The sequence below is a fragment of the Staurois parvus genome, unplaced genomic scaffold (assembly GCF_062004578.1).
Source record: "Staurois parvus isolate SC_StPar_1 unplaced genomic scaffold, SC_StPar_1.0 ptg000564l, whole genome shotgun sequence".
NCBI classification, from domain to species: domain Eukaryota; kingdom Metazoa; phylum Chordata; class Amphibia; order Anura; family Ranidae; genus Staurois; species Staurois parvus.
Genome location: NW_028318360.1, coordinates 8,800,274 through 8,825,465, shown reverse-complemented (window position 1 = coordinate 8,825,465; position 25,192 = coordinate 8,800,274). Strand labels below are relative to the sequence as shown.

General features: G+C 40.3%; 1 protein-coding gene across 2 annotated transcripts in view; it reads left to right on the top strand.

Moving 5' to 3' along the window:
• Positions 1 to 25,192, top strand: part of SORCS2 (sortilin related VPS10 domain containing receptor 2) — a 1,187,504-nt gene that overhangs the window by 867,457 nt on the left and 294,855 nt on the right. For both annotated transcript variants that reach the window (XM_089691582.1, XM_089691581.1), the window contains exon 5: positions 4,053 to 4,126. In XM_089691582.1, the coding sequence (XP_089547708.1) occupies positions 4,053 to 4,126 (74 nt within the window). The remainder of the gene's footprint in view (positions 1 to 4,052; positions 4,127 to 25,192) is intronic.

Sequence of the window (25,192 nt, the reverse complement as noted above, 5' to 3'; positions counted from 1 at the left end):
CTCTCTACTGGAAATTTGGACCACTCTTCTTTTGTCAACTGCTCCAGGTCTCTCAGATTGGAAGGGTTCCTTTTCCCTGCTGTTTTGAGATCTTTCCACGGGTGCTCAATGGGATTGAGATCTAGACTCGTTGCTGGCCAGTTCAGTACTCTCCGGTGCTTTGTCTTAAACCATTTCTGGGTGCTTTGGGTCATTGTCCTGCTGTAAGACCCATGACCTCTGTGGAGACCCAACTTTCTGACACTGGGCCCTACACTACTCCCAGAGTTCTTTGGTAGTCTTCAGATTTTCTATTGCCATGCACACGGTCAAGACAACCAGTGCCTGAAGGAGCAAAGTAACCCTAAAACATCAGTGAACCTCCACCTTGTTTGACTGTAGGGACTGTATTATTTTCATTAAAGGCCTCATTTATTTTTCTGAAAACAGTAGAATGATCGGCTTTACCAAAAAGCTGTAATTCAGTTTTGTCTGTCCATAGCACATTTTTCCAAAAGGATTGGAAAGCTTCATCAGGCAAGTTTTGACAAACTACAATTTGGCTTTTTTATGTTTCTGTGTCAGCAGTGGGGTCCTCCTGGGTCTCCTACCATAGCATACCTTTTCATTCAGATGGCGACGTATAGTGCGAGCTGACACAGTTGTACCCTTTGCCTGAAGGTCAGATTGAATTTGTCTGGAAGTTGATCAATGTTCATTATCTACCGTTCAAACAATACTTAGATGCAATCTTTGATCAATTATTATCTTTCGTCCATGTCCAGGGAGATTAGCTACAGTGCCATGGGCTGTAAACTTCTTGACAATGTTGACACAGGAACAGTAAGATCTCTGGTGATGGACTTGTAACCTTGAGATTGTCCATGCTTTTCCACAATATTTGTTCTCAAATCCCCTGAAAATTATTTGCTGCTCTTTCTCTTCTCCATGCTCCATGTGGCACACAGAGACACACAACAGAAAGGTTGAGTCAATTTTTCACCATTTTAACTGGTTGTCGGTGTGATTTCTATATTGTCAACCCCTGTTAACTGATACAAGTGAGTTTAATTACAAATTACAGGAGCATCACAAACTTGGAATGCAATTATTTCTTACAATTTTGAGAAGGTGCCAATAATCAGATTTGGCTTTTTGTTTCGCCACTTTTTTGTGTCATACCAATACAAACAAAATAAATAAACATGAAAATGTCTAAACATTTGTAATTGCACCAGTTTTCTGGGTGAAGTGGTGCATTTTCTGACAGAAATGCAGGGGTGCCAATATTTTTGCCCATGACTGTATTTCAGATTCATTGAAATTTGTTATTATTGTGATCTGGAGATTTGGATGCATCTGAATCTCTGAATAATGAAAATTTCATACAAATTCAATTCATAACTAAATGAATCGCACATGTCTAGTTGTTGCTGCTACCTCAGTATTGTCTGTATAGTTTTGTTGGCAGCATAGTGTACTGTACCCTTACAGGGTTTGTACAACTAGAAACTAAAACCTAGTTTTAGCCCCTTCTTCGTAAACCTATTTCTCTTTCCTGGTTGTATCAGTACATGCAAAACCTTGTTGTGCCAATTCTATCGCTGCAAACATGTGTCTGGTACTGTTTATGTTATTATACTATCAAAGTGGTTTTGAGTGAGGATTTTTCAATCTAGCATTGACTTCACCTCTGTATAAATAATCCTTCAGTCTAGTCAGGAGATTAATAGCACTCAGCTTGTCTGGAAGACCCAGTTACTGTGGAAAGAACCTCCCCAATTGCTACCAGAGTACTGTACTTCCAGTGGGGTTGGACCCCTCACATTCCTCCAGCTGTTCTCCTGTGCTACCAGAGCTATCCAGGAGTTCACTTGCAGGAATACTGTTGATGAGGATAAATATAAGTATGTGTACTGAACTGTTGTATTGAAGTAGTGATTTTCATTCATATTCTCTGTTGCTGTAGACCAGGGGTGTCAAACTCAATTTCATCACAGGTTGCATCAGCATTATGGTTGCCCTCAAAGGGCCATTTGTATCTGTAAGACTGGATGTCCAGAGAACCCAACCCCCCTTATATCAAATGTCAAAAGTCCCCCACCCTCCCTTACATCACAGTGCGCACTCCTTACCTTGTGCTGCTGCTAGGAAGAAGCTGAGGGTGGAACTAGGAAGCAAAAAGTGCAGTCTGGAGGAGGACCATAAGAGGGCTGGAGTCAGCTGATGGAGTGTGCTGAATGCTGAGACCAGGGGAGGTGGAAACAAGAAGGTCCTGTGGCTGCACAGAGAGGCAAAGGATCTGTAGGAGGAGTTCTGTACTCCTCTCTGTTGCCAATTGCTGATATGGGAGGGGAAGGGTGTAGAAACAAGCATCTCCATGACTGCACATAGAAGTGCAAGATCTGATGGAGGATTTCTGTCATCCTCTCTGCTGCCATTTGCTGAGACAAGGTGGAGCGGTGATCAGGGTGGTGCCGCAGCTGCGAGGGCTACATGACATGGCCTCACAAGACAGATTTGACGCACAGGCCTTGTGTTTGACACATGTGCTATAGACTGTTATAAAGGCTATGCTATCCAGCCATGTTACCCTAATTGAGTCACAGAGATAATGATGTAAGATTTCATGTTTGTGCAACTTTCATACTCTGTTTTGCATTATTCTGCAGTGTATGGTTTCTTTTCGATTCTGACACAGTTTTACATCATTGGTTGTAATTTTGCACCTGTTTGGTAAAATGCAATTTACAGTTACTTTCTGTCTGATCATTCAGCTGAATATTCATCCTGTTACACAGCTGCAGAGGTAGCATACAGAATTGGCCTAGGGGGCCAGAAAGAATAAATCTGAGGAATAATGCTAAATATACAGTATCTCTATCTGCTACCCCTCACCGCCCTAAAAAAACAAACATTTGTTAAAATGTTTACATACGAGTTCCCTGCAATGGTGATCCACTTTCATTTCTAGCCTCATTCTGGAGCAGCCTTTCTTAACCTTTTCAACGCAGAGGAATCCTTGATGTAACTTTCCGGTCTCAGGGAACCCCTGCTAAAAATGGCTTTATCTACAATTCATGATACGTTAGTGTGATAGTCAGAGGTAAGAATGCTCCTTACGCTTGTGGTCATTGGGAGGAATCACCCCTTTACAGTTTGCTAATAAGATCAATGGTGTCAGTGGGAACTTACCTGAAAGGCAAAAATTGTTCAAGGAACCCCTAGCAACCTCTGGAGGAACCTTAGGGTTCCACGGAACCCTGATTGAGAAACTCTGATCTGGAGATACCACATCACTAGCCTCTGTATGCTCGATTAACATAAAGTTTAAATTTTATACTGCAAAGAAAAAGTATGGTTCCACACTGAAGATTGTTCTGCACACTAAAATCTCCAATAATGATTTTGGTAAATGACTTCATACGCTATATAAATATTTTGTAAGCAAAAGAATGACAATTATTTAAAGTGAACCTGTCCTAACTATGTAAAAGTTAGGACAGGTTCTTTTGTTCACAATTACCAAGAGTGCTAATATTTGCTGCATATATCAGTGTCATTTTGTTCTGTTTGACCAAGTTACTTTTAATTCCGATATAAATTTCATATTGGTCTATACTAATTTATGTGTGAGTCCATTTTACAGATGTGATTTATTTTGGTAACGAGAACATGGTGGTGTCAACAGAGGTTGAGCTTACAACAAGAGGTTCAGATTGACAGGAACCCAAAAATTACTAAGCAACCCTTAAGTGGGTAGTGCTACACATGGATCAAAATTCAGCTGGTCCTAGCTGAACCAGCCAAATGTCAATCTATGTATGGCCAGATAAGAACATTAAAAATCACCCATGCTCTTGATAATAGTTGATAGAGTAAGATCATCAACATTATTAACAATGTTTCACTCAGTTCCTCTGAGTTCCTTATAACTTTACAGTTTTTTGGGACAAAACTTATACTTACATTCTAAATCCTGACCCCTAAAGTTTGCCTTTTGAAACTGTGACTTGTCTTCACTATTAAGGAACTCACTCCATATCAGTGTGACACAATCTTTGTCTCTGCAGCTTTATGTCTCTGTCGATCTTGGAAGGAAATGGGATCTCTTACAAGAACAAGTCACCAAGGATCATATATTCTGGTAAGCTGTAATATATTTATATACACAGTATATTGCTGAGCTTAGTTTTCATTGTGTAAGTTTCTGCAGAAGCTGTTCAAGGTAGTTTCAAGGCAGGTGGCAGACCCATACATAATCACATTACCTGTTGAATAGATTTTATGGCCCTGTCTGAGTAAAATCAACCATTATGCTGCATATGCCATTCAATACGCTTAGCAATAATTCTGCATACCGTTTATGGTCTGCTATGGCAGTCATGTAATCTATAATGGCCAGATTTACTAGGTGAACAATTTTACCATCACATACCGTACTGGAACAGTTGCTGTTATGAGCAGCGTATGGCAACGTCAATAAAAAAACATAAAGATATGTAGTCTGCATACCAAAATAATTTTAAATAAGACTTGGTTTTATTGCATGACAATCACAGAATTTAGTGTGCAACATTTCGGGGCCACACAGGACCCATTCATTAAGGAATATGTATACTCTAATTCTTTATAATTGCCTTAAATGTCTTTGTATACTGTAGAATTAATGCAGAACTTCAGACATTTAACCCGTGTGGGGTAAGAATAGAATAAATGTCAGCCTGTTTCTACTATATGTGTCCTTGTTGGAGATGTGCCCACACTTCCTGTTCCAGGAACCAAACATGTTCTTGTGAAAAAAAAAAGAGGAAGAAGTGTCCCCAAAAGAGCCACAGAGGGCAATCTGACAGAGGTAGAAGCTGTTAAAAATCAAATCTGATTTCAAAAGAAATTTCAAGAAGTTTGATATCTGATTGTAACCTGTAAATGGAGAAAATGGAGGGTGTCTAAACTTTTCACATCCTTCATATAAACAGTGGGTCACCGGTACTGGTATTTCTCACATTACTTGACAGATTGGAAAGAAATACAGCTGTTACAACACTGTGAGCATGCATATGTTGTCTTATCTCAAATATGTGGAGGTCCACACAGGAACACCCCATAAGACATTTATAAATGTATTTTCCCGCAGCAACTAGTCCAACAGTTCTTTTCCAGAGAGATGCATTTAATCAGCTCAGTGACAATCCATAAAACAGAGGTACAGACAAGGAAGATGACAGGATACTTAGAATATTCATGCAATCATCAGACACCTTCAGAGAACCCACTTTCTCCTGTCCCCACTCAACCAAAAAACCTTCCCTAATATACACCTTTTCCCATTGACCGAAGTGTTGAGTGATCTGAATGGTTGATTTTATGAGCATGTTTGATCTTATGTGTTAAAAACAATGTGTCTAGACTTAGAACATCTGTATGCATAGATTTTAATTAAAACGTTAAATTGATACTCCTTGCCTTGTTTATGGCAAAACTGCAATCCTTAACATCCTTGTATAAAGGTGGACAAGACACCCACATTGAAATTCTCTTCACCATAAACAAGTACACTATGAATATTTAAGATCTTTCCAAATATAATCAGACAAACTTGCATTTTACAATGCTGGTAGATTTGCAAATAACCTGTTCTGAAAATCCCCCTGACTCTCCACATATTTATCCAAAAACTGGTGAATCCAACATAACAAAGGTAAGACAATTACCTTGTGCATAAATTAACAGTCCTTGGCTATCCTTTTGGTCAATAACGTGAATATGCACTATATATATATGCATATATATATATATATAATTACTATATCATACAGCAGGCACTTTATTCCAGATAAGACATGTAATGTCACATATGCCATAAGATGCATCTACATTCATGCTCTCAGCAGCCACTGGCATGTAATGTGCGAATATGCAGCTTAGCTTGCAGTGCTGGCTGGATCCCTGTGTATCAGGATCACTTGATCCCGTGCATCCACAGGATTGACATCATCCTGCACCAGCCAATGAAGACAGAAAAAGACCGGCACACAGGAGGCACCAATGAGGGGTGGGGACCATTGGAGGAAAGGGGAGTATTACCCCCCTTAGTTCTGCATTAGATTAAAAAGTCCTTACACAGAAAGTCCATTCACAAGGTTGCCCAAAATCAAGACCCATTAAAGGATGATGCTGCCGGTAGCATGGTTTACAGAGTACATGGGTCCTCACTGTACTGCTCCCACCACAGACTGCAACACAAGGTCAGCTTCCCCTATATACAGTATATAGCCTTTGTAAAAGAGAAGTGACTCACATGTACATGAGAAGACATGTCACACAATTGTAATAACCCCAGCATGCATCAACCAGTAATGAGATAAACAGTACCAATACTAACACCAGTAACATAGCATAGACACCTGCCTATGTTAATAGCCTTAACACAGTACACTGGCTTGATCATCTATACAGAAAACTGTACAGAATGTGTGCAAGTTATTTTACAAAACTGCTAGGCAGTCTGACCACTAGGTCCTGTAGTTCATGAAACCACCAACTACTCTTCTCATTACAATTGTACAGAATTTGGCAGGTTTCTTTGGAGGAATGGGCACTACAGGGATCCCACTCAAGTACTACCTCATTTCAGCATTTCAGTTAGTTATGTGCACCACCCCTTTGGTTGCATGGGAGATCTCTTCACAAACAGGAAACGCTTTCCTAATGGTGGTCTTGAGCTGTGCAGTTAACTTTTCGAGCAGCAATTGGGGGAGCCCACAGGATAACCCTAGCACGGGCTGATCATAAAAGGCCTATTCTTTAACTGCATATTAGCCTGTCCTCTTCTGCCATACTGTCATCTCTTCTTCTAGAATTGTGGTGTGTTCATGTTAACTCAATGCTATACTCAGCGAGGTCTCACCCTGTGCTTTATTTGTTTCTTTTCTCCAAGACCTAGGCTGGGTTGAGAACCTGTTATGATCATTGCCAAATGAACTATATCTTTAAGAGTTTTTAGATTAGAATTTCTTTTGAATATGATGATTCAGTGCTGAGAGGATACATAATTTAAAAACAAGAGCGATTAACCGTTGTGTTATAAACACTGTTGAGCGTGTCTGCGGGCACTGCCATCTAGCATGCAATTAATCATCTAAAAAGTTTAATAAAAAAAGCAGTTACTTTTGGCACTTTTAATAAAGTGTTTCATCTTGCATACCTGTGCCAGTATTATTGACTGTGAATCCTTTTTGTCATCCATTAGTTATCATCTGAAATTCACATAAAGGGGTTTTACGATGACAAAACTATACTAGCTGTTTATAAAAATCCATTTACAGTTTCTCGCAAGTTGAAAATAAAATGACAAATTTCACGTTCTGCCTTAATATCGACTCCCTACTCTTAATGCATGTCACCATAAATAACTGTATAATGCTTCTGCAAGAGTCAAATCGTCTTCATTGTGTGATTGTGATTTGTGATCGATGAGTTTTCTCCTCAATTAATAGGCAACAGATGGTACAGGCTCGGGAGGAAGAAGAGCCATTTGCTACATACAGAATTGCCATCAATTATCTGACGTTAGACAGATCTTTTCAAGTTTTGTTATTTACTATCAGTGAAATGCAGGTTAATGTGATAGAAGATTATGGTCTATCCTCTGAAGAATATTTAAATGTGTTTCTGGTTAAACTTCATGTAGTTTGTCATGTTCCGATTCTTTTAAAAGGTTTTTCCACTTTTAGAAAAAAAAGCCCCTTAAAAAAACCTAATGGTACAGTAGGCCTTACTGTGAACATCCAGCATACATATTCAAATTCATCTGCAACCAGTCTTTCCAAAATAGCGGATTACCAGCATCAGGGAGATTTTTAGCAGCAGTAGCTGTGATGTAATATAATAAAGCTAGCCATACACTACTAGATTAAATGACCTTTCATACAAATATTCATACAAACATTTGTACAAAAAATCTCAAACATTGATGACTTGATGAATGCCATTTGAGAGTACTTCAAAATTTTACTTGATTTTCAAATAAAATTTTGGAATTTCTTTAATAAAAAACATATTCACTGTTAGAAATGTGTCCAAAACAAAATTTCCTTCTTGCCCCTTCGAATTTTCTCATCACACTGATTGCCAATCTGAGCCCACTAACAATTACAAAATCAAATGAACATTCTTAAAACGATACATTTTGAATGAATTTCTACAAGTGTATGGACAGTTTACTCTCTGAGCAGAAAACAAAAATCCTGGGCAAGTAGGATGTATCACCTATATGAATCTAGCCTTATTTTCCAGTTTTGACTGATGAGTACTTTAAAGTAAACCAGTCATGGGAGGAATGCAAGAGCATGCTAACATTCTTTTGTTGCCTGGCCACTGACTTCAGCACCTTTTTAGTTAATCTTCTGGTACTAGCATACAGATCAATAAGTCAGAGTAATGTTGGAAGCCCTTATCTGCATACTTGTTCCAGGGCATTCACTCAAAGCATTCAATCAAGGGGGTCATCATGACAGCTATGGGATTAATATTTTCAGAAAGGTACACTATATGGCCAAATGTATCTGGACACCCATCCAAATTATTCAGTTGAGGTGTTTTCAGTGAAGGTTACTGTTAATGGTATACCATACAAAGACATTTTAGATAATTGTGTGCTTCCAACTGTTGTATCAACAGATTGACTAGCCATTTTTTGTTCCAGCATGACTGTGCCCATATTCACAAAGTGTCATATATGTGTATATGAAGTCCAAGATGAAAAGGGTGGTTTCTTGCACAATGCCTATCTGAGCACCACTGGAAATTGATACAGGGGCTGCAAGGGTGGTGGAAGGACATAAGTGCCAGGGTGCAGAAAATGAAGACTGGAACTTGGGAACGCAGGTATCAAATGAGCAGGAACACATCTGGTGGTACATCATGAATATATCAAGTTCAGTTATGAGCGCAGTAGATTCATAAGCCAGGTCATATCAGCCAAGCAAGAAGGCACCAAATCGTAGCCAGAAACAAAGTCAGAAGCAAGAAGAGGTTGTCATTTTACAGGCAGCAAGGCACCAAGTCGGCAGAATCTCAGTCAACATTCTTGGCTGAGGTTGGTAACGGAGATGAGCAGCAATCATGGGCAAATTAGGATAATCCAAGAGCAGGTCAGGTTAAAGCCTGGTTGGTAATAAGGTCAAGCATAGGTTCATGATCAGGAATCAGAAGTACAGACTGGGAGACCATTCAGCAATGATCCTATGCAAAGCTCAGGATCAAATAGCTCACCTGGTCCCAGTATTTGTGGTAACCATGCTCACAAATTTGTCAGCATGTGAGTGTGGTAGTATGCATTATGATGGCTGGTATGACATTCCTGACACAAAGCCAGGTCCATAAACACATGACATTATGCGTAAGCACCATCAGTGTGAAACACGTCTTTCTTGTGCTGTTGCGATGCTAGTAACTTCCATTCAGTTAATAAATCTCCCTACAGCAGTAAATATGGTGGACCTTGTAATTGGTGGCATAATCAGGCAATGTCTTGGAAATGTGGATTGTCTCTGCTAAAGTGGGTTGCACAGTGGCAGCAAATAACACATAAAGATGTGGTTTACTAGTTTGGCGTTGGAGGAGCTGAAGTGGTCTACACGGAGCGCTGACCTTAACCCTACTGAACACCTTTGGAATAAATTGGAAAATCAGCCAGAATCCAGGTCTTCTCATCCAACATCATTACTTGACCTCACAAATTTTTTGGTCGAATAGGCACAAATGCCCACACTCATACTCCAAAACCTTGTGGAAAGTCCAGGAGAGTGGAGGCTGTAATATGCGCAAATTGGGGCCAACAATACATTAATGGGCATCATTTTGGAATAGAATGTCCAACAAGCTTATATAGGTGTGATACTCAGATGTCCACAAATGCTCTTGACAGGTAATGGTAATATTTCAGGGTTGATAATAATGATGATTACTATAGGAATTTAGTGACCCAGCTAATGATGGGTCATTGGATATATAAAATGTCTAAAGTGAATCATGTTGATCCATTTTGGGCAAGCTTCAGTGCTTTTTATTCACTCTCATCTTGCTTTGTTTGAAGAATGGGATTAGACTGGCTCTGCCAGCAATATGCTATTCTTTTTGCTTTTAATTCACAGGCATTATGCAGCTATTTTGTGCAGCCGGTTCATTTTTAGCAGGCTGGTGTGATAAAGCCAACATCTATTTATAGCATTCCACATTCTGTCCAATTACAGGTGTTATTTGCAGGCATTAAATTGATTCATTGTGTTAGTGAAATCATATTTAAAAAAAAAAAACTCATCTATTTTTATTACTTTGCCGAACATTTTCTCCATTTAAAAGCTTAACCAACAATCTATTCCTTTTACAGCTTGCTGTAAACATATGCCAGAGGGAAAAACCACATTAGCATGCTGTATTTTCATCATTTTCTATGGAATCTCATATAAAGAAAGTAAAAATATACATGTGTTTCAATGACAGCCTTTATGTGTTTAAAGGTGCATAAATGCTTAAACCATTGCTTTATTTTAGTGCTACAGACAAAGGGGAACGTTACTAAGACTGGAGAGTGCAAAATCTGAATCAGTTCTGCAGAGAAACCAATCAGCTTCCAGGTTTTATTGTCAAAGCTTAATTGAACAAGCTGAAGTTAGAAGCTGATTGGCTACCATGCACAGCTGCACCAAGTGCTGCAGTTTTAGTAAATCTTCCCAATAGCATCAAGGGCCCCTTCACATCACTTCACTGCAGATTATATGTGATGGGCTGTGGTGTAATTCATTTTGAATGTCACCCTAATGCATCACAAAGCCATCTGCAGTGCATAACACTGCAATGTGCACTGCCCTGCATTGCAAAAAATGTAGCCTGCACTGTGTTTGATTTGTTGTGATGTGAGTAGCCAATTTCAATTACTTGGCTGCCCTAATACAATGCAGGTACAAGCAACATAATGAGTGGTAATGTATTCGTTACACATACTGCAGCTAGTCAGGCTGGTACAAATGGGCAATACAAGTATGATTTAAACTAATGAAAATGCATGCAACTTACAAGGAAACTAGGTTAGGCTTCTCCAGGGGCGGACTGACCATTTGGAAACTCGGGCACTGCCCGAGGGCCCGGGGTCAGTAGGGGGCTCCATGAGATGCCCCTGGTACCTTTTTCATAGGCTTTTTTGAGTTTGGGCAAGGACACAGGGGCCCCATGATCCCCTATTGCCCGGGGGCCCCATGAGTTGTCAGTCGGCCCCTGGGCTTCTCCCTTCTCCTATGAACATTGCCTGGTACATCAATAGGCAACCTCTCATTTTGGATAATTTGAATTTTTAAAATTGCCTGAAATTTTCCTTCTTTACCATCTGTCTGGTCATTAATGACATTTTTTGCACCCGATACAACTGCCCTTATTGATTGAACTGTTTGGGGCTGCCTTGCAGGGCCATTATGGGCTCATCACTTAGCAGACTATTACTGGACACAGTGATTTTATAACTGTGTAAAATCTTTCTGGATCATGAATGGCCCTTCTCACATGTTGAACCCCAGGCAAGCAGCCAAATACTCAGTATAAATACTTAAACATAGAAGTTGTTTTACTTTACATGCCAAAGTATTTATATTACTGTAATGCATTAATACATACCTGCATTAAATATTGTTTATATATTTGCTTAGAGATCGGGCTTGGCAGAGCTGGCACGGCTCCCCATTTGTTTGAATAGGCTGCCATACTGCTGAAAACTCCGGGAAAGGGATTCTGCGTCATTCTGGAAATCACAGCCTGCACAGGGACCTTAAGTTCAGTGCGGTTCCCAGTGCGGGTAGTGGCTGCTGCAATTTCCAATGTGCGTGGTTACCATTAAGATTAATGGCACCTGTGCGCATTTCCTGCATTTTTTTATGCGTTTGGTTGCGGCTGCAGGAACAGGTGTGGTCCTGCAGTGGCAATCACCCGCACAGGTGAGAACCTAGTCCTATGTCTAATAGTAACGTGGTTGTAAAGGCACAATTTGTTTTACCTTTATGCATTCAATGCATGAAGGTAAAAACCATTCTCTGTGCCGCAGCTGTCCCAGCCGCACTAATACTTACCTGACCCCCATTTCAATCTGGCGGGTCTCTCCTTTTTCAATGGCAGAGACAGCAGTGGGAGCCTTTGGCTCCCCTACTGTCAGTCTCAGCCAGTGAGCCAATGAGGAGAAAGATGAGGCGGGGCCGAGCCATATTTGTGTGTGAGTGGGTACAGAGCAGCAGCTCGTGGGGAACCGAAAAGAGGAGGGTTGTGCAAAACCACTGCACAGAGCAGGTAAGTATAATATGTTTGTTATTTTAAAAAAAAAATTGCCTTTACAATCACTTTAACTCCAACGGCTGCTACCTTATTCTAAATGAGAATACCATACACCACATCTGCAAAAAAAACTTCAGAAGATCTGAGGTAGTGCTGTGAACCTCTATCATTTCCAACATAAACTCTAATAATTAAATTAATCACACGTATAAAATTAAAAATTTAAATTAAATTGAATTAAAATGGTGGATGGAAGCACGACATGCGGTGGGGGATGCAGGATTCCGACAGTAACAAAGGTGTTGAATGTACAGATTCTCCTGGAGACCATAACTCTTCAGCAAAACGATGATCCAGAGGAGTCAATGCTTGCCATTGGAGTTGCAGGGGCCTTCTGTTGGAAAAACATTTCCAATGACAGGGTCACTTTAAGGTCATAAAAAAACAATAAATGGATCATAGTTGTGTAACCTATTTACATTTGCCTAACAAGTATACAAAGACAAAGTGACATTTTTGGGCACCATAGAAAAAGCACAGTATAAGCTAGAATTCCTCTTAAATACAGCGTATATTTTTATCTCCAACATAACTTAGAGTTATATAATGGAAAACGACAGGAGGATTTGCCTCCCTTGTTATATTGGATTCAGTCCCAGTTCTGTGACCACAGTGGTAGTCCCGCTCTTCTAAAAGGAACATTTCAAGCAGCGTTTCATGGTAGAATCAGACCTGCTTGCTGAAGAGTAGAAATTGTTGGCAGTACATCTCACATCACTCCAATTCTTTGTTCCCATCTCTCAGAACCAACCATAGTTTTCATCTGACAGTGAGCTAATTGAGAATATATCAGTTCTGAGTACTTCTGTGAATGAACTTTTCCTGCTCCATAATGATGATCTGCTTCGCATTCTGAAAAGAAGCTTTTCTTTGAGAACAGTGGAAACAATAGCTGGTAGGAGACTTTAATTAACCCCATTGCATTGTGCAGCTTATACTTTCGTCTCAATGATAATGAAATGTTGCATCATAAAAGCGCTTTTCTCTTTGTTAGCAATTTGAATCAAATAAATAATCCAATACATTCAAAAAGAGGATTGCAATATAAAGCATTGGCATGAACTTATTCAGATGGGTCTTGAATTCTATTCCTTTTTATATGAAAATACGGTGTAATTGTTATGTCATTGCCTCACTCCATCTTTAGATATTATAAGCCCACTTTTATTTGTAATTGCACTTTCCCTAAATGATACACATTTGTGCCTGTCCCTACTGCAGCCCATCAAAAATGCCAATAGGTTGGGTTATTTTACTGAAAAAAGTAATATACGGAACGTTATGGCACGATACTCAGGTGTTATTTTATTGCAAGCTGCAGATTAAAAAAAAAATATTTAAAAAATACTTTTAGAATGGAATTCACATATTAAAGCTTTTACAAGATTTTGGTAATTGGGTTTATATATAAAAATTCAGTAAAATGAACCCTTCCTATTGGCTCTGTGTAGAGGGGAGGGTAAAATATACAAGAGGGGGCAGAAAAGTTCTCGGTTCAACCCCTTCCCCAGCTTGTAACACCAGTTTTGTTATTGTAGTGGTAAAGAGTGATATTTCATATGGTATTATGCCAATTTGGGGGATTAGAGCTCTATTTTCTCAATTGCTGCAGGTACTGTAATTGAATGAACCATGGCGGAGAAGAAGTGTGTGCTGCTTTTGCAGGACAATGCACCCTCAATTGCTCTGTCTGGCTATTACCTGTTTCCTAACCTTAAAAAGACACTGAAAGGACAGACATTTTTGATGGACTCAAAGGTTATAGCAGCAACAGAGCAGTTTTTCGCAGAACAGAATGAAGATATTTTTTTAGAAGGGTTAAAGAAATTGGAGATACAATGTACTAAGTGTGTTGAACTTGGGGAGAATATGTAGAATAGCAGGCAGGTTTTGTTGCTTTAGCTCATTTTCTTCTTAATTGGGCTGAGAACTTTTCAGCCCCCCCCCCCCCCTTGTAATAACGTTGTGTACTTCATGCTTTATTGCAAATTTGTCACAAACCTGGGCAAATCTGATCATACATAAAAGTTTGCATATGAAGAGGTGATCTCCAATGAAAAGGGAGGGAGATGAGCGAATAATGAAAAATCTGCTCAGCCAGTGATTTAGCAAAGCAGACCGCATATTTTACGCACCCAACATGATTAAAAAAGTTCACTATTAAATGCAACAAAGTGTGTAGTGACCTCCAAAACAACATATGGGAGAAATGGGGATCCCACTTCTATTGTTAAAGGCAGTTATGGTATAAGAATCCCATTTATATCATTGGCTTTGGAATGAAATAGAAATGAGCGAATAATGAAAAATCTGCTCTGTCAGTGATTTGGAAAAGTAGACCGCATTATTTGTAAATATTTTATTCACCCAATATGATAGTAAAAAATTCACTATTAAATGTTGCAAAGTGTATAATGACCTTCAAATCAAGATAATGGGAGGAAATGGGGATCTCACTTTTAAATCTGAAGGCAGTTATAGAGCAGGAATCGCATTTCTACCATTGGTCTAATAATGAACTACTTCCCTATTATGTACTATTCTATACTATATAAAAGAATAGAACCTTCATTATTAGGGAGTGATATCATGTAAGGGCGATGGCATTTTAATGATGAAAATAAGTAATATCTGTGCTAGGTAAAAAAAATATAATAATAAATAAGCAGCCCTTGGACAATTATGATACTAGTTAGAAGACAAACAGAAAACAGCAGCACTAAAGTATTACATCCCTTCAATATTATAACTGTGAATAAATATAAAAAAAACAAGATATAAAAATCCAAAACAAACATATATAAATGTATATACAAGCATTCACACATACACAGACATTATACCACGTGAGTCCATTTAACCACGTGCCCTCTAGAGGATTTACCCCCCTTCCAGACCGGGCCATTTTTTGTGGTACGGTGCTGTGTTACTTTAACTGACAATTGCGCGGTCATGCAATGCTGCACCCAAATGAGCTTTCCTTCGGTGGTATTTGATCGTCTTTAAACAAAAAAATGCTGACAATTTTGAAAAAAAAACCCTATATTTTTTACTTTTTGCTATTAAATGTGTACAGTAAAAAAATTAAAAAAAATCAAGTTTCATCATAAAATTAGGCCAAAATGCATTCTGCTACATGTCTTTGCTAAGAAAAATCCCAATAAGTGTAAATTAATTGGTTTACGTGAAAGTTATAGCATTTACAAATGGCAGTATATATACTGGAAATTAATTTTTTTTCACTAGTAATGGCAGCGATTAGTGACTTATAGCGGAACTGCGGGACTGCGGCGGACATTCTGACACTGGGGTGAACTCACTTGGTGTCACTGACATCCCCAGTGACACCAACACAGTGGTCAGTGCTAATAAACAGCACTGAAACTGTACTAATGGCACTGGGCAGAAAGGGGTTAACATGTGGGGTGATCAAAGGGTTAACTGTGTGCTGATTTACTGTGTGCTTTGTGTGCTTTACACTGTAAGCAAATCAAAGTAAAGAAACCGGCTCCACAAATAATAAAATCAACTGAAAAACAAAGTATAGAGCTATTAGCAGGCTGATCGCTTGTAGCGGTAAAAAGCTCCGACTCAAATGGGCGTTAGTGTGTAATAACATCATGTACGACCTACGCCTAACATGTTTCGTCAGAATGACATCTTCGGGGGATCGACTGCCAGGCATTTTATTGCCTTTTAGGGCTCATTTACACTTGCTTTGACTTTAACACACATTTAAGTGCCTACCGTTTCAACATGCTTTTTTGATGCGTTTTTGATGCTTCTGTGATGCTTCAGTGATGCTTTAATGAAGCTTGGCAAATGCCCTGTGCATATGAATTGATTTTCTATATCTTTTAAAGGGGCCCAGTAGCACCCCCACTTAGCAGATCCTCAGCATATTAGTATCCTTGTTCAGCAGATCCTCAGCTTTTTCATACCCTCATTCAGCAGATCCCCTGCTCAGTAGTACCCCCAGCTCTGCTGATGCCCCACTCAGTAGTACCCCTGGCTTTGCTGATCCTCTGCTTAGTAGTAACCCCCTGCTCTGCTGAATCTCTGGTTTGCTGATCCTCCTCCCCACTCACCTCCTGCTATATTGCTCCCATGCTGCACACCATGTGTGCCATCTGCTAGTTGCTCCATTTCAGTCTGGATCCTGCTCACCTTCCTGCTGCTCCATGCTGCACACCAGATGAGATGTCTGTACCAGACACTTCTACAATATATACACATGAACCGGGAGTGACAGCTGATGATGTCTTTCTTGTTCGCTTGTTGGTTTCCTAGTGCATCTTGGGATATCTCATACCTGCAATACCTCTAAAACAAAGCAAAGTTAAAGCTGAATAAAAGGCCCTCAAAAGCTGCAGGTGCTGTTAGTGTTAGGGATCCGGGTATGACCAGAAATGTGTGGACTGACACAGGGAAGTAGCAGGCTTCAGGAACACAGGCGTAGTCAGGGCTGGAGAGGCGGAATGGTCAGGCAGGCCATCAGGTACTGTCAGGCACCGCCCGGCGGGATCTCTAGTACCCACAGAACGGGATTCCCCAGGGCGCGGAGTCTAAGCCCCAGTCTGCCTTTTCACCAGAGCCCCTGATGGTGGGGATGGACTTGGCGCAGGACTGAGACCAGGTCCCGGCCCCTGAGTGCACCCAACTGTGGTAGAGGGGTCCGCCGAGGGTATGTACCGTGGGAAAGCCTGACGTGAAGAGGCTGGCAGACCTGGTAACAGGGACAGATCCGTGTGGGATGGATGGATGGATTGTCTGGGTAGCGTCAGGTGTAGTCAGGCAGGCCAGGTCAGCAACGTGCGGGCAGCGAGGTACCGGAGGAGCAGGCAGAGAATAGTCAGGGTCACAAGCCGGGTTCAGTAACTCACGGGCAGCGCGGTACAGACGATCAGGCAGAAGGATGGTCAGGCAAGCCAGGGATCAAGCAGGAGAAGTCAGCAGAGGTCAGGATCAGGCAGGGTTGGCAACAAATTGGATAGTCAGCAGAACAGGAACACAGGATACAAGGTACAGGGGCTCATTATTATTATTATACAGTATTTATAAAGCGCCAATAGTTCGCTCAGCGCTGAGTCAGGCTCATGGGAAACATACACCAAGGCCCTGATCACAGGCTTGGTCCTGCTTAAATACATCTCCTGCAATCAGCTTCAGCTGATGGCTGACTGCAGGAGTGAGCTTCTGGTTGCTGAGAGCACCCGCTGGCCAGCCCTGGTACTGCAGCCCACACGGCAGGTGAGTCCCAGCACCAGTGGTGAATCCATTCCTGTCAGTTAGTGAGCACTGTCATAGACTACTATGGAGGCTTTGGAGACACTTTGAAGCACCAAGAAAGTGACATGGCATATAATTTTTGAAGCGAAGCAAAGCAAACACAATGCATGAGCAGGGCTGTAAGCTTACCATTTTATTTAGTAAGGGGCACTTTGATTGGCATGCAGAGTGGTTTAAAAAAAAGCATCTCCAATGCCACATTTTGAAGCAAGTGTGAACAAGTCCTTAGTTCTAAATTAACAGATCATGTAGAAGCAACCAATGAGTGCCACTGCTTCACACCACTTTGCTCTTGAGACATGGTTCTAAGCAACAAGAAGGGAAAGTACTTCATTCTAAAGCAGGCTCTGGGCCCTCATTCATTTCTTTAAAGGGATGCTGTCCTGTCTTTAAGTTTTACCTCCTTGCAAGTGATGATTGCATATATTCACCTATCCAGCAGTCCTTTTCTCTTTCCTGTTCTCTCTTCCAAAACTGCAGCTTAAAATCTATAGCTAAAAGACAAGAAAAAGACTAGAATTCCTCCTGAAGTGCTAAAGCTGGCAATTTTCAGTCAATTTCAAACACTGCTGTGTCTCCGGGAATCACAAATTCAATGACAAGTAATCACCAGAAACTAAGCAATCTACCACCCATGAGTTCAATCTACCACCAGAATTTGGTTGATTGTAAAGTTAAAACTGAGCAATAAAATGAAAACAATACAGTACTGTATATTAAAAGAGCAAATTGAAATGGATGAATTCATTCCATATGAGCCTTATCTCCCAGAGAATTTCCAAATTCCTTTATTCAAATTTGTGGATAACCAAAGTATTTTGTTGTAGGACCTTACAGGATTTACTCTGTGCTTTTTTAACATACATCTACAGTGATGTACAAAAGTTTTAGGCAGGTGTGAAAAAATGCTGTGAATGAAGAATGCTTTCAGAAATAGAAGTGTTAATAGTGTATTTCTGTCAAATAACAAAATGGAAAGTAAATGAACAGAAGGGAAATCCAAATCAAATCAATATTTGGTGTGACCACCCTTTGCCTTCAAACCAGCATCAATTCTTCTAGGTCAGGGGTCTCTAAACTTTCTAAACAAAGGGCCACTTTACTGTCCTTCAGACATAAGATGGGCCAGACTATTGGGAGTTGAAAAGGTCATGACTTATGTGGAATAAATAATGGAATAATGACTTATGTGGAATAAACAATGCCCTGTTTTTGTGGGAGGAATAGAGCCCCATGACTGGGACCTCTTGTTGGTGTCTGAAAGGAATTGTGCCCCATTGGGAGGAATTGTGACCCGTCATTGGGAGTTATTCCTCCCCTTCATTGTTGTCAGAGGGGGGAATTATGCCCCATTGTTACTATCAGTGGAGAGAAATAGTGCCAAAGGGCCGGATAAAAGTAAGCAAAGGGCCTCATCTGGCCCCCAGGCTGCAGTTTGGAGACCACTGTTCTAGGTAGAATTGCACACAGTTTTTAAAGGTAGGTTGTTCCAAACATCTTGGAGTACTAACAACAGATCTTCTGTGGATGTAGGCTGCCTCAAATCCTTCTGTGTCTTCATGTAATCCCAGAGAGACTCCATGATGTTGAGATCAGGGCTCTGTAGGGACCAAGCCATCACTTCTAAGACTCCTTGTTCTTCTTTTTGGGGGCCGTCCTTTCGTAAAATGTTACATGTTACACCCTGAACATGGGTGTAACATGTAACGTTATGAAAAGTGAACTTATCCTTTAATGTATATGTATGAGAAAAACTCACAGAGTAATTCATGAAGAGTCTCAATACAAAATATTTTAAATATCCCCGTTTCAAATTGAAATGGAATTGAAGCAACTATAAAAATAAATAAATTCATACAGACATACAACATCAAAAGCAATTGGTTAATCAAAAACTACCATTTTATATTTTTGGATCCTTTGCGCTTTGAACAAAAAGTGAAATCAAAAGCTTAATTGCTCAAATTGCCAGATGTTCAGCCATCTCCTTAGATTTATCTGTAACTAACTAAAGTGGCAAGACTAGCTGGTTTCACTATTGCCAAGATTTCTAACTGTAGAAGTGATAAACTGCGGGTAAACTGCTAATACTAATTAAAGTAGTATTAAACCCAAAGTTAAACATTTATTATATTGCAGCTTACCAGTTCTTAGTCATGCGATTAGGGGGGGACTGACAACTCATGGGGCCCCTGGGCAATAGGGGATCATGGGGCCCCTGTGTCCTTGCCCAAACTCAAAAAAGCCTATAAAAAAGGTACCAGGGGCATCTCATGGGGCCCCCTACTGACCCTGGGCCCTCAGGCAGTGCCCGAGTTTCCAAATGGTCAGTCCGCCCCTGCATATGATGACTGCATTGGTTTTCTTTTTTAGGCTCTTCTTCATTTGTTTTCATCTGGTGATCCTGAAAGTAAGTGTGTTGTTCTTCAACAGAACAAGCTGTTCTCCAGATGTAGCAGTTACAGGTTTTGAACAAACAATTAACTACTGGTAGGGGTGCTTACAGTGTTCAGCTCTTATTTATTTATGTAAATTCTTTATCACAAAAGGAAAAACAAACAGTTTGCTGTAAGTGCTTGTAAAGTGTGCGCTGGAGTTCAGCTTTATTTTGTTAGTATATTTAAATCTGCTAGTACATCCAACACCCCTTCCCCTCAGACTGACAATGCTGCTGTCCAAAGGTGCCCCCTGTGCTCCTTCATTCAGAGTGGATGCACTCCAATACAGGAGGTGTGTTACTGGCAAGATCACCGGGTGAAAAAGCCTAAAAAAAGAAAACACATGCAGCCACCACATCTAATGATTAAAAAGCTGCAATATATACAATTTGGGGAAATTTTTGTTTTTTTAATGCTTTAAATAAAGCCATGAGTCACAGGTACAAAGGTACAAAGGTTACAGGGTTAACATATATGCCCTGGTAGGACAGTAAAATGACATTATGGAATTATGTTGTAGGTGTAAGAACTTGTGCATGTAGGCCCATGAAAACACGTCAAAGTGAGCCAGTGCGTATAAATGTATCCGCAATGTGGCTATTTGCTTGATAAACAACCCGCAATTACATTATTTTCTGTCCATCCTTCAATGCCTGTGCAGTCAGTTCTTTGCTGATAGCACTTGCCAGAGTTCCACGCATATATATCTCTCCTTTCAGAAGACTTTCAGCCGTGTCATCTTTTACAACCGAATATTTATGTTGCCCAATCCACCTGTTTATTTGTTGCCGACTGCTATGTTTATTACTAAATAAATTGCTCTATGAACTCCAACATTATTTTATTACACTGCCTGAAATAGTCCTGACTAGTATGAAATATATTGACTTTTCTCATTCTGTGGCAAGGAATTAAAAAAAAAAACTTTTACAATGAAATACTGTGTTTTGTAAGACATTCTCATGCGACATTTCGGGTAGTAAAGCGTGCATCGGAAATTACTTTATTGTGTAAGACAAATATATCCATGACAAGTACAGTAGTAATTCCCTGTCATTACTTTTCAGCTTGTCCTGCTCCATCATATTAAGGAACGATGTCTAAAGTTCTTTTTCCTATTTCTGAGCTAGCAAACATTTCCCAAAAAAATATAGACCCCTTTTTGAGTAGTAATGTATTCGATAACGACAGCCCACCTTGAGCCTTGGCTAAAGAGGACCCTACATGAGGGAATAAAGACAGGAATTTCATAGACAGACGCTTCTTAGTGCATAAGGCAAAGATGTGTAGAACAATTTGCTGTCATGACTGGTGGGTAGGGATGAGGTTGGTGCTATCTAAAGTGTAATCTGCTCCGTACAGTAGTTGATCAGAGATACCACATACTAGATATACATAAGACTTCTTTTTAATGTTTTTGTCTTATTTGCTATTAACCTCGCAATAAAAACTGGAATGATTTTATGTGTGATTTCTTTGTGGCACATACAAATTCCCATCTGCCTTTTGCCACCTATCAGGGACAGTAAAGTGCTCTCAATTTGTCCACTGAGAATTAGATTTGTAAAGACAGGACGGTTCCACCTAGTTTTGCATAGACTGTCTAAAGCCTTGGTGCCCAATCTGCAGTCCTTTTGCACTTTTGGTGTGGCCCTCAGGGTTCCTGCAGATACTTATCTTTGTTTCCCTATTGCCCTGTGCCACGCATACCCCTATGGCAGGTGGTCAGACACTATAGCTGGCTTCTGTGTTCTTCACCTATAGTAGCCCCCTTTCCCAAGCCTACTGGTACTCAGTTGCTCCCAGGACTTTTAGACAATTCTATAGTACCTTGTTTCCACGCCAGGGCAGGCATGAACTGAGCACAGCAAATAGATGCTTGCAGTTGGCAGACAGGCAGAGTTGTTCAATGACAATCCAGGTACATGGCAGGCAAGGTTCAGAATAGTAAGGGTCCATAATCAAAAGGCAGGCAGAGTTCATAGAATAGTCGATATCCAATCCAAGGTCATCAATGAGGTAATTCAAACTAGCAGAGCAGGGAAGACAAACAGGGAACTTGGAGCATGTGTTACAAACGCAATATCAAAAGCATAAGACTGCAGGCTTGGCTGGCCTAAATCAGGTTTAGTCTCCACCCAGAACCTGGCCACATCAATCACCTTGCAGGTGGACAGACAGACAGATGGACAGACAGGAAGAATGCATCATAACCAAATCCAGGATGCTTTAATGTGACCAGCAGCTGTGATAGAGCAGAAGAGCTACACGCTCCTGACACCATGTTATAGTAGTGATTTGTAGCAGCCTTATGTAATATGTTTCCAATCAATGACTGTCTCCTGAAGCATGTCCACAATCTCTGACCATCTCTTTTATTATGTCGGTAGTCTCTGATCATCTCTTGTGTCATGTCCGCCGTCAACAACAATTTTCTGTACCATGCCTATAGTCTTTAATTTTATCTTGTTGTGTTTCTGCTGTCCCTGAAATTGAATATTCACTTAATTTTAGTTGTGGTCCTTTGGTGATGTTGGAGGCTGCATTTGAAGCCCCTATTTAGAAAGCTGACCACCATTGATCTACAGTGTAATTCCAATGTGGTTGTTTTGGAAAGGCCCCTTCTTCTCTATGTTGCATTATTTGCTCATTTTTTGGCCAGGATTCTCAACAGTTCGGTATTACATCACACAGATTTTTTTGAAGCAGTCCTAGAATGTTTGAAATAGTATCTTTGGATAGTTCCCGGAGTTGGTGCATAAGTGGACAGGACTTCACTGAAACATTTAAACATCAAGGTGCATATAGGGAGCACCGTCTAGCTGCTCAATATTTAAAACAACTCTTTGCTTAGGGGGACCAACTGTACTAAGCATAAAATGCAGGTGCACATTCCTGCAGCAGCCTCCCCAACCATCTTGTCACCACTAAAGGTCGGCCATTTTCACAGGCAAATTGCAAACACATCAAGGTAATGTGTTGAAGCTCGCCACCAAGCCCGGGTCCTACAATAACTAATAGTCCTTTAAAATGATGGGCAGCTGCACTGGTCAAGAGGAATGTGCTGTGACAGGAGGGATTGGATGGCTTCTGTAGGAATTAGCAGACACCTCTAGGTCTACCATAGTTTGCCCTTCTTCTATTAGGTGAGCCTACCTCACTCCTTTTTCCAGATAATCTAGTAACCCAGAAACACAACTACTCGTGATACCGGAACACACACTGAGCTTTTGCTTTAGCAGACAAAAAAAAATCCTCCCTACAACACATTGAATTTGTATTACATTTTACTGCAAAACAGCGTTTAAATTTGTAAATGGACCCTTTAATGAAGAAATTGGGTTTTGATACACTTTTAGCTGTTAAACAACTTATTATTTGGTGACACAGTTTATTGTATTTTAGAGGAATCGTACTTTCAGTTACATGAAATCTCTTTGCTGTGTAAGCCTTAAGGGAAGTGCACTTGTCAGCTCCTGAAAAAAGGTGCTATTTATAAGAATTAGTGTAAACCTAGAGTAAGATTTAGTGGTACATAAGGATCATGTGACCTTCTTATCTCCAGCATTGTATAGCCTAGAAGCCTTCAACCTTTTCTGTGCAGATTTAGATGAAGTGCCTCTCTCCAGAGATGCAAGCTTTAGAAACAAATACATTGCTCCTGGTGAAGCTTTGCTCATGATCTGCAGCGTCTCTTTCTTCCTCTAATATGCCTCCCCATAGAATCCTCTGTTCTGTTTCACCAGAACTTTGAAGCCTTTGAAATGTACTTCCAAGCTTCCTTCCAGTTTTCGAGGTTGGATAGTGCCAATAATCTCCTTTTTAACATTTATGAACCTTCTGATGTGTTTAGATTTAAACAAAGGTTGACATGTACACGTCTAGAGCAAATGCGCATTTTTTTCTTCAGTTGGTTCCTATAGATTTCTTTATTTATGGGGTAAAATGTCATGCTGATGAAATGTATAACTGCCTTTAATAAACTTGTGTAGCTCCAGGACCTCAACAAATAGAGACAATCGCAGACCCTTGAACTCAGTCACATGTGAAAAGCGTCTGTCTAGAAACGGTTACATCTGGATATAATTACTCCACCTGGAGCAAAACAAATGACGCACAAATGCAAAACGTTGTAAAGGATAGGCCATCAGTGAAGACTTTATTATGATATTATGTTACACAATTTACATTGGAATGGCCACGGGCAGCAACAAATGTAACGAGGTAATGCTTTGTTTGAAGCTGCAATTCACAGAACACAACCGCATGTGTACTGTATTAAATTATCTTTATAGTGTTACAATTCAAGTTGGAAAAGGTGGGGCATCTATACTTCAGATCTGAACTCAAATATATTGAATTTTAAATAATATATAGTACAATTTTGTTTTATCTTTGTTTGGGATGTTAGCAGAGGTATCTGTCTGCCTCACAAATGTACTTTGGGGCAGTGCAGTCAACTCTGTTTGTTAAATGCTTTATGGCTAGTGTTAAAGCCCAGCTCCAGCTGAAAACAATCCAGTTAGCCATTGCTAAAAAAATTATAAATTACAGGAAACATACAGGCAACTTACATCCCCTTACATCCTGAGGAAGCCTGCGGTCATACACAGCAGGCGAAACGTGTTGCCTGTAGCTCCAGAGTTCCGAACATGCTGACTGACAGTTTGGCGGCTCACTGAGACTATCGGCGGGCAAAAATCACTGCACATGTGTGGACCTACTTGCTGAACAGCAGCGGACACCAGCAGTCAACTTGGAAGCCTATATGGAGCTCGATGAAAGGGGTGTAAGTTTCTGGACAAATCCCCTATATGGGTGCCACACAGTGACTGTCACTTGGCTGTAAGTGTGAGTGCAACATCTATATTATGCCTGATACTGGTATAGAGGTGTGTTTTAATGCAAAATAGGCTGAACTGTTAGATATTTCTGCCATGTGCTTACTCCATTGAACCGCAGTGTGGCGACCTTGTGTTCCTCCTTATGGATGGGTGGTCATATGTATAACCAGGGGTTAGTTGACATGTTCCATATATATAACCTCTGTGACTCATGTGTTGGTATTATGGAAAAATAGCCCAAAAGCCTTATGTAATCTATCCCTT